The 10,625-nt window shown below is 45.8% G+C and overlaps 1 protein-coding gene across 2 annotated transcripts in view; it reads right to left on the bottom strand.

Moving 5' to 3' along the window:
* Nucleotides 1–10,625, bottom strand: part of rasgrf1 (Ras protein specific guanine nucleotide releasing factor 1) — a 91,946-nt gene that overhangs the window by 30,136 nt on the left and 51,185 nt on the right. For both annotated transcript variants that reach the window (XM_043677099.1, XM_043677100.1), the window contains exons 8-11: nt 4,670–4,779; nt 2,566–2,684; nt 2,124–2,284; nt 242–305 (exon numbers count right to left, since the gene is read on the bottom strand). In XM_043677099.1, the coding sequence (XP_043533034.1) occupies nt 242–305; nt 2,124–2,284; nt 2,566–2,684; nt 4,670–4,779 (454 nt within the window). The remainder of the gene's footprint in view (nt 1–241; nt 306–2,123; nt 2,285–2,565; nt 2,685–4,669; nt 4,780–10,625) is intronic.

Genomic DNA, 10,625 nt, shown 5'->3' with positions numbered 1-10,625 from the left:
CACACAGACACACACACGCACACAGACACACACATGCACACAGACACACACACACATGCACACGCACACACATGCACATATGCGACACAATTGTATACACACATATGCAAGTACAGAAGCATATGCACAGAACCCCAGATACATATACACGCACACAGATACTGACACACTCATTCACACACACCATATGCACACAAAATACTAATGCAACTTTATGAATCTCTAAACATTTTTGACATACCTTCATCTTCTGTGGTTTCTGTGTCTTCCATCAAGGTGCAGTCGATAAGTGAAAGTACTCCATTCTGTAAGGCAGTTCCAAACACATTACACAGGAAGCCAAGTTCTACAAAAACAATTGTTCCGCTCCTTCTCCCATCTGAAATAATGTGTCAGACACATGCCCAGCATTGGAGACACAGCTGGGGAGACGAAATGTTACAGGGATGTGTGAAGTGATGCACTTCAGGAGGAAGAATGGAGAGAGACAATATAAACCAAATGGTGCAATGTTAAAAGGGGCTGCAGCAGGAGCGAGCTCAGCAATCCTGTCTGTAAACTGGTGAAGATAGTGATAAGCCCAACCTCTTTAGTGGGTACATACTTTCTCTGATAAAGAATACAAGTCACAGAAATGAGAAAAGGCTTCAAATTCAATTTGAATCATAGAATCCCCACAGTGTGGATGGGGACCATTCAGCCCATCAAGTCCACACCAACTCTTCAAAGAGCATCCTACCCAAACCCACCCCCCTTACCCTATAACACTGCATTTCCCATGGCTAACCCACCTAGCCTGCATATCCTTGGACACAATTTAGCATGGCCAATTCATCTGACCTGCACATCTCTGGACTGTGGGAGGAAACTGAGTACCCCCACACAGACACTGGGAGAACGTGCAAACTCCACATAGACAGTCACCCGAGGGTAGTATTGAACCTGGCACTGAAAGGCAGCAGTGTTAATCACTGAGCCATCGTGCCGTCAACTAGTTGTTGGATTACCTGATAGTGAACTAGCAAAACAAAATATGCTGTGGTTAGCTGGAGGTCCCTATGGTTAAGGAGAAACTCAATCAGTCAGTATTCCTGAGGGATAAACAGCTCTCATCCACTGGAGAGGAGGCGATTACAGAGGAGGGAAGCCAGGAGCTGCACCTCAGTGAGAGTCAGCATCACTAGGGGGAGCAGGCTGCGTGTGCTCTGTGTAAACTGCAGGGAGACAGTGCCAGGCGTTGGGGTCTGAATGCACCGCACGATGGAAGCAAGTTGTGGACCAAAGGAAATCAAGTCAATATTGAGCTGTGGGACAGAATCCCAGAGGGCAATGCACACTTCCAGAAAAGGGGAGAATGGAAAAGAAATGGGGGAGGGCGAGATGCAACCCTGTGAAGGACAGTCTCTCACACACCCTGCACATATTCCACACAATACAGTGACCAGGAACTCTGTCACAGCCTCTCAATTTCCCTTAAGCCTCCCAACCAGCCTCCCCAATGGTCAGAGACACTTCACCCAGAGAGCCAGTGGTGGATACTCCTTGCTGTTTCTGATATGCTCACAGCTTTACTGTCAAACAGAATTGATAAAGGGAAAACAAAACGACTGTGAGAACGGTACGGTAGACAGATCCCCGAGCGGGGCAACTGGATGTTTTGCTCACATCAACATCAGAGATTGAGAGGGATTGGTAACCAGAGATCACAGAGCTAAGGCAATTGGCAAAAGGACCTGAGGCAAGATGAAAGAGCTGTGGAAACACATTGTGTTGTAACTTTCAGAGAGGAATTGGATAAACACTTGCAAAAGGAAAATTGTGTATGGCTGTGGAGAAGGAAACGACAGGGAATGGGGTGTAAGTGGTGATGTTGTCACAGAGCTTGCCCAGCCATGAAGGAGCTGGATTGCCTCTGTCTGCTGCAGCATTGTCTAATTGTCTGAACTGGAATGGTGGAGAGGTGAAAGGTTTGAACTGAGAAGGGCTGAATTGCTTAGTTTGTCTTTGCTGGCTTCTCTCTCTCTCTCTTATTCCAATGCAGAGACTGCCACATCATTTCTAGACTTTTATTAAATGCCTGAAACCGTGGGTCTGAGTGGAACAGTGTGGGGGGGGGCACTTACTTTTGTTAAATGGAGTTTTCCACCTGATCCTCTGGTGCATATTATCAAGTGTTTGGAGAACAGAAAACATTGCTTTTCTCCTTCCTTTCTCAGGGATAGCGATCCCAATCGGCCTCGGGTAATTTTCCCTTTTTCAGTCATTGGTATTTGGATAAGTGACCCTGGTCAAAGAAAAAAAAAAATCAGATCGTTATTGGGAGAAAAATGTCGTTGTCAAGGTGAAATTGAGTACAAGATTTAGAATTTGCTTTATCACCTCTTAAAACTGTTGAATTTTATCATAGCAGAAACCCATCAGTAGGTATTCATATGGAATGAGTCTGAAGGAGAGATGATGTGCTGGGATCTCCACAAACCAAGCCAACTGCAGTTACCTACCCATCAAGGAACAAAACCCATCATCAAATCTCACCAAGACAGAACCCCAGCAATCTCATGTTACCTTGTCGTACAAAGGTCTGGCTGGTGTCCAGGAGGATCTCACATCCCTCCACTATCATCCGTTCAATGGCAAGGTTCTTCCGAATATTTTCTGTCTCACTGACTTCATCGTGCATTATTCTGAAGGAGAGTGTCAACAGGTGAATCCTCACTGACAAACTCTCACATCTAACAACACTTCACAACGAGACAGTGTTCAAACTCCATTCACTATCTATTCACAAACTCTATTCACTGTCAACAATCATAAAAATCCAAACAGGTTTGTGTCAGAATGTGGTCCCTGGTGGGTAAGCGGTTTTCGACAGTCTGGCAGTTTCAGCTTTAATCCTTGACTCTGCTGAGGTTGGCCATTTCACTCAGAGCTGGGAGAGGCTGCTACAAGGGAATACAGCAACTGCTCAGCTGCAAAGGGGGAAATAGTTTCAGATTCGTGACCCTGAACATGATCCCCCCATCTCTGTTTGAGGTGCAGTGAATAAAAGAAGAGATCTTTGTGGAATAGCCAGTCTGCATTCAGCATCACTTCAGAATGGCAGCTGGCATGTTGGCATGGCAACCAGAAATGAAGAGGAATCAACTCCCCCTGAGGGAGGGGGAGGCGTGGGGAGGGGTATGGTGATTTGGAGAGAGGCTGAAGGCAGGGGGAGAGACAGAATCACAGAATCCCTACAGTGCAGAGGCAGACCACTGAGCCCACCCATCCATCCATACCAACCCTCCAAAGAGGATCCCACCCAATCACTGTAACCCGGCATTTCCCATGGCTAGCCCACCTAGCCTACACATCCATGAACACTATGGGGCAATTCAGCGTGGCCAATCCACCTAACCTGCACATCTTTGGACTATGGGAGGAAACCGGAGCACCCGGAGGAAACCCACGCAGACACGGGGAGAATGTGCAAACTCCACACAGACAGTCGCCCAGGTCCATGGTGCTGTGAGGCAGCAGTGCTAACCACTGAGCCGCCCTGAACTGTGAAAATTGGTGATGCACTTTTGGGGGGACATGAAGGATATGTGAGGATGCAGAAAATGTTAACAAGAAAGAATTGTGGGATGGAAAACTTCAATTATTCAGATGGTTGGAAACGTTGGGACTATTTTCCTTGGGGAAGGTAAGAGGAAGTGTTGAAATTTGAAGATTCTGGACGGAGTTATTTGGGAAGAACCTGTTCCCAATAGTGAAAGGATCAAAACTAAAAGGGCACAAATCTAAAACAACTGGCAAAAGAAGCAAAGACAACAAGTAAAATTGTTTGCATGCAGCAGGTGTTCAGGATGGGAATCCACTCTGTGTGTGCGGTGGATCTGGCTCAGACAAAAAGGGAATTAGCTGGTTCTCAGTAAAAGGAGCAATGTTCAGGGTTTCAGGGAGAATGCACATGAATAGCTCAAGGTGAATTGCTCATTCAGATAGAGAAGAGATCATGGGCTGAACATTTTCTTTCTGTATTGTAACAAATCCGTGATTCTGTTATTTGGACAGTTCTTCCCCAGATGCCTTCTCACTCAGTGACAGGTTTCAGAAGTGACTGATGCTGGGGGGCAGTTTTCCTTTCATGTCCTGAGCCCTGCTGTGATGGAGCAGTGCGCTGATTTTCAGATTTATCCTGAGCTGTCATGATGAAGGTTCCCTCATCTGGAGCCACAATTGGAAGGCAGCAGCTCAGCAGCTTCTGGTCTGTCTTGTTGCACGTGTACAACAGACAAAGGAAGCAACACTGATCCATCACCAGGCATCAGGAGCACCACTTTGTTAAGTCCTTTACATTCATTCCTTTACAATTCCTTCTCCAAATCTGCCTAACCTGGCATCACATTTGTAATTTCTCTTCTACTGTGTTTTGCTTTACCTTTCTGAATCATTCCAATTGGTCTTGTCCATTTGAACTACAATTTTTATTTGCTAAGCGACACATTCTCTGCCGCAGGTCTGTCTGACACCATGCATGATTGAAAAGCATAATAAACACGTGATAAACTCTGGGTTTAAAACACCAAGCATCTCAAGTCGAATCACAGAGATTGCTGATGGACAATGAATTGAAACTCCTAGCAGGGGCCAGCACTACTCCATTCTGCTGTGCTGGGCTACTAACCGTGAAAGTTCCTCCAGTTTGGACTTGGCGTACTCCAAGCTCTTCCTCTCCACATGTTCATGAGGCGTGTGGGCCAGCAGTTCGTGCAGCGTCAGGATGTACCTGGGGATCTGGCACAGAAAGGAAGAGAAACCAGTTTAGATTAGATTAGATTACGTTACAGTGTGGAAACAGGCCCTTCAGCCCAACAAGTCCACACCGACCCGCCGAAGCGCAACCCACCCATACCCCTACATTTACCCCTTACCTGACACTAGGGTCAATTTAGCATGGCCAATTCACCTTACCTGCACATTTTCTTTTTGGACTGTGGGAGGAAACCGGAGCACCCGGAGGAAACCCACACAGACACGGGGAGAATGTGCAAACTCCACACAATCAGTCGCCTGAGGTGGGAATTGAATCCGGGTCTCTGGCGCTGCGAGGCAGCAGTGCTAACCACTGTGCCACCGTGCCGCCCAATTTTAGGGATTGGGTTCGAAAAAGCGAGCTCACTTTAAAGGAATGTAAGACCTAGGAGCAGGAGTAGGCCGTCTGGCCCATCGAGCCCGCCCCGCCATTCAATAAGATCATGGCTGACCTTCTCATAGACTCAGCTCCACTTACCCGCCTGCTCACCATCACCCTTAATTCCTTTTCTGTTCAAAAATCTCTTTGCCCTAAAAACATTCAACAAGGTAGCCTTTCCATGATGAACCAGGTTTTGGAAGTGGACAAGGAAGCTCCAAGGAAGCTCCTCTGACTTGGGAGTGAAATTGGTTGTAACACATCACACTTGATAATGAATTAACACCTTAGTGTTACTGGGCATAATAAAGTTGCCTGTCCCTAACTTTAACCATTGTTAGTTCCACACAAAATCAGACTGGGTGTAAAACTCATGTTGCTGAATCCTACATTGATTTTGTTTCGGCTCTCTAAGGGTTGTGTTCAGTTTTCTGGAAGGATTCTTGCAGCTTAGTGAGTTTTCTCACTGTATCTCACCAAACTCACCTCATTGATTACCTACCCTGCCCCTCTGACAGCCCTCTCACCAGAGTTTCACCTGATGTTACCATGTGCTGGTGCAACATTGAACAACATGCAATTCCATGGATACCCACTGAAGGACCAGTACTCCTTGTGAGTGTACCATCTTTCAAAGGCTAATGGGCACTCAGACAAGTATTGGCAATCTGGGATTCACCCTCACTTCAAGGCCATACATCCTACTGCTCACAGCTGGCATGGCTGACACTCCCTCATACATCCAACCACATCCTCTCTCCCTAGTCACTGTGTAACCATGACACATCGTCTGTTGGTCTGTAGTTACATCTTAAGTGAACACACTCTATCCCAGTGTTACTCTGTCCCCAGTTTCCACTGTAGACCCACCATTTGCCACAGCCTGGTACGGGATCACCACATTCAGGCAAGGGATCTGACAAATACAAACATGAGCTTTATTTACAGGCAGGACAATTAGACACAAATAAAATGAGCAGAGGTTGAAGTTTGCCCCCACCCCCCCCACAGTGCAGACCAAATGTTGGCATTGTGACCAGTGACTGTTTTATAGCCCATTGTTACCTGCTACACCCAGCTCCCATTGATTGGAAGCAGATATCGATGAGGTTTTGTCTGGTTGTGACTCTGACATGGTTGGGCTGTGCCCCGGACAAGGAAAGCTCCCTCCTCCCACTGTCCTGATCCCCCTCCTCGGGACACTACTCTCACTCCCCCCAGTACATCATTGGTTTAGTGATACTGTACCCCACACAAGGGCTAAGCACATTCCTTGTCCTGACAGAGACACACACAGCACCCTACACCTCTGCCCCTCCATCCAATCCCAATAACCAAGGCCATGTCTCCATCATTCATTCAGCTTCCAGCTCGGTGAAGGGGTGGTGCTGAATGAGCCCCCAACACATCACATCAGAAAGAGATTGAGCCTGCTGTGCTCTTCGCCCTCTCACAATCCAGACCCACATCAGTCCTTCAGTCTCCCACTGTCTTCAGTGCAAGCCATTGTTAAAATTACAGAACAGGTGATGGAGTGATGGGTCTGCCCCTTCCACAGCACCCCCCCACCCGGAGGTTGCATGAATAATGTTTTAGCATTGGCCAGCATTAACCCCTTTTCAACTCATTGTTACTAACTCAAGCATCTTTGAGATATTCAATTCACAGCCATCAATGGCCTCTGAGCAGCATCTAACTTGCAAAGCACCTTCCCTCTGCATTCACAACAAACAGGTGAAGAAATGGTTACAGATTAAACCTCGTTGAGTTTTGCAAATAGCCATTTCATGTCTTTGTTGTTTCAATCTCCCAGCACCCAGCAAACATGGATCTCTCACTTTCAGCCATCAAACTTACACTGATACTAACACCTCCTGCCTGAGCCATTTTCTAATTACGCTTTACGTTAGAGAAAGTGATGCCAGGGAACACAACTCACACCTGCCAGCCCCTGACTCTGCCTGGCCACTGTTTATCCCCCACCCCAATCACCCATGTCCCCTCTGACCTCACACGACCACGACACGCATCTACATCTGTTCCACCCCCTCTGTGAAGACTCACCACATTGAACTTTGCCCCTAACTGTCCTCTCTGCCCCCTGAACCCTGACATTATACCTTTATGATTCCCCCTTGCTGCCTATCACTCTCCTGTGTCCCACTGACATACCAGCTTGCAAGGTACCTGCTCGGATTTCCGTGCTGAGATATTTTCAAGTCCAGCTTGCTTGGTAAGACATTTTAACAAGCAATATTCCCTTTAATTGGCAACTCATTGTTACCATGCCAGAAATCGCCACACCACTTAAAAAACAAACTTTTAAAAATTCAGTCTTCAAACACAGACATCACTGGTTGGGCCCAGCATTTATTGCCCCTCCCCAGTTGCCCTTGAGAAGGTGAGGGTGAGCTGCCTTCTTGAACTGCTGCAGACCATCTGCTGTGGGTAGATCCACAATGCCCTTAGAGACGGAATTCCAGGATTTTGACCTAGTGACAATGAATATTCCCGGGTCAAAATGGTGAGTAACTTAGAGAGATAGTTGCATTCCCATGTATCTGCTGCTCTTGTTCATAGAATCCCAACAGGCAATTCAGCCCAACGAGTCCACACTGACCCTCCGAAGAGGGTCCCACCCAGACGCAATCACCCACCCTATACTTGTAACCCTGCATTTGCCATGGCTAACAATCTAACGTACACATGCCTGAACACTGTGGGGAATTTAGGATGGCCAATCCACCTAACTTGTATATCTAAATGCAAGTGGCATGGGTTTAGAAGGTGCTGTCTGAGGATCTTTGGTGAATTTCTGCAGTGCATCTTGTGGATAGTACACACTGCTGCTACTGAGCATCGGTGGTGGAGGGAGGGGGTGTTTGTGGATGTGGTGCCAATCAAGCAGGCTGCTTTGTCCTGGATGGTGTTAAGCTTCTTGAGTATTGTTGAAGCTGCCCCCATCCAGGCAAGTGGGGTATATTCCATCAGATTTGTGTCTTGTGAATGACAGACAGGCACTAGAAAGTCAGGAGGTGAATTACTTGCTACAGTATCCCTGGCCTCTGACCTGCTCTTGTAGCCACTATATTTATACAGCCACTCCAGTTTCTAGTTACAGATAATTCCCAGGATGTTGATACTAGAGTTTCAATTATGGTAACAACATTGAATTTCAAGGGGTGCTGGTTAGATTGTATCTTTTCAGAGACGGTCATTGCCTGGTATTTGTGTGATGTGAATGTTAGAGCGTAGAACATAGAACAGTACAGCACAGAACAGGCCCTTCAGCCCACGATGTTGTGCCGACCATTGATCCTCATGTAAGGTAAACCTAATGTACGAACCTTCAAATTTCTGTGACCATATGCATGTCCAGCAGTCTCTTAAATGTCCCCAATGACCTCGCTTCCACAACTGCTGCTGACAACACATTCCATGCACTCACAACTCTCTGCGTAAAGAACCCGCCTCTGACATCCCCTCTATACTTTCCGCCAAACAGCTTAAAACTATGACCCCTCATGTTAACAATTTCTGCCCTGGGAAAAAGTCTCTGGCTATCAACTCTATCTATGCCTCTCATTATCTTGTACATCTCAATTAGGTCCCCTCTCTTCCTTCTTTTTCCAATGAAATAAGTCTGAGCTCAGTCAACTTCTTTTCTTGCTACTTTTCAGCTCATGCCTGGATATTGTCTTGGTCATGTTGCATTTGAACACAGACTGCTTCAGTATCTGAGGAGTCACGAATGATGCTGAATTAAAGATGGGGTAAGATGCTATTGATGTGGTCATGGGTCTCACTGCACAATTAGCCCAATTCTGGCATGAATCGAACTAGACCCTACAATACTCAGACATTGCTCAATTTCACCACCCCCTGGTGTATTAAATTTATTGATACTGTAAACATGTCTTGTTTCTCTCAACATACATTCTATGTTTTGATGATCAGATGGTCTCACGCAATTCTTGGGTCAAGGAGAAGTGGTTGGGGTTGCTGGAAATGTCAATGCTGTTATTGTGTACAAAGGTTGACCTTAACTGTTTTAGGAGTTTGCCAACCATTATTTACCTGGTTAGCATCTCTTTTGGCTACAGTTACCATAAACTAGTACTAATCCTGACATGGCTATCAAAAGTTAACAATCATACAACACCAGGTTAAAGTCCAACAGGTTTATTTGGAAGTACAAGCTTTTGGAGCACTGTTCCTTTGTCAGGTGGCTAGTGCAGCAGGATCATGGGACACAGAATTTATAGCAAAAGATCAACATGTCATACAGCTGTTACTTTTACTATAAATTCTGTGTCCTATGATCCTGCCCCACTAGCTACCTGACAAAGGAGCAGCGCTCTGAAAGCTCGTGCTTCCAATTAAACCTGTTGGACTATAATCTGGTGTTGTGTGATTGCTAACTTTGTCCACCCCAGTCCAACACCGGCTTCTCCAAATCATGGATATTGAAGGAATGAGACTTTGATTGTCACAGTTGATGATAAAGTTGTTACGAGTGTCATTCTACCTGAAAACTCTCCGATTACCTGAGATTTCCGTGGACTGAAAATATTTTTAAAAGAAAGAACAGATATTGGTCCCAAATGGTTACTTGTAATCATCTGACTAGGTTCATCCAAGCTCATGAAATTATCAACAAATAAAGATCAGCCTGGGCTGAAATTAACATCATTATTAAAGGCAATGAAATTCAGGTCTGTATCCCCTGGGTGATTCACACCTTTTTGCAAGTTACATGTTAAAAATAGAAGGTTATCTGTGGAGTATTCAGCCTGGAAAAACAGGCAGCAGACTTCGGAATGTACAAATGGGCCTTAATCAACAATGCTTCAAAGCTGGAGAACACAGATAAAGAAAATATAAGGAAGAACTATTCTCTCTCAAACTAAAATTCAGTGACTGGTAAACAAAAACCACTGTTCATGAAAAAAACACAAGGTTTCCTGCATGTTTCATCACTCCGGAAGAAACAGGGTAACATCTCAATTATTGGGATTCAGGTTCCACACCCACAATTCAAGATCTCTTTAAAATCAGTTAAACCTGCAACTGCCTGTACCTTCCTGCATGTATTCACATCCTCCTCCCTTTTTAAGCTTATTACTTGTCGTGTGTGTGTCTGTGTGTGTCTGTGTGTGTGTTTGTCTGTGTGCCTGTGTGTGTGTGCGCGCATCTGTGTGCGTGCGGGTGTGTCTGTGTGCATGCGTGTGTGTGCCTGTGTGCGTGCGTGTGTGTGCCTGTGTGTGTGTGTGTCTGTGTGTCTGTGTGCGTGTGTGTGTTTGTGTGTGTTAGCTATCATATTTTATTACTTTTTAAAAGTTTAAATGAGTAATACAATGCCATGCTCTTTCATTCAAGTAAACGCTGGAATTCGGTCTCCCTTATTGACTGGAGCGACTGGGCTTGTACACCCTTGAGTTTAGAAGAC

Source organism: Chiloscyllium plagiosum, chromosome 36, assembly GCF_004010195.1.
Source record: "Chiloscyllium plagiosum isolate BGI_BamShark_2017 chromosome 36, ASM401019v2, whole genome shotgun sequence".
Lineage (NCBI taxonomy): Eukaryota > Metazoa > Chordata > Chondrichthyes > Orectolobiformes > Hemiscylliidae > Chiloscyllium > Chiloscyllium plagiosum.
The sequence above is the reverse complement of the archived record's forward strand: the minus strand, read 5'-3'. Positions and strand labels throughout refer to the sequence as shown.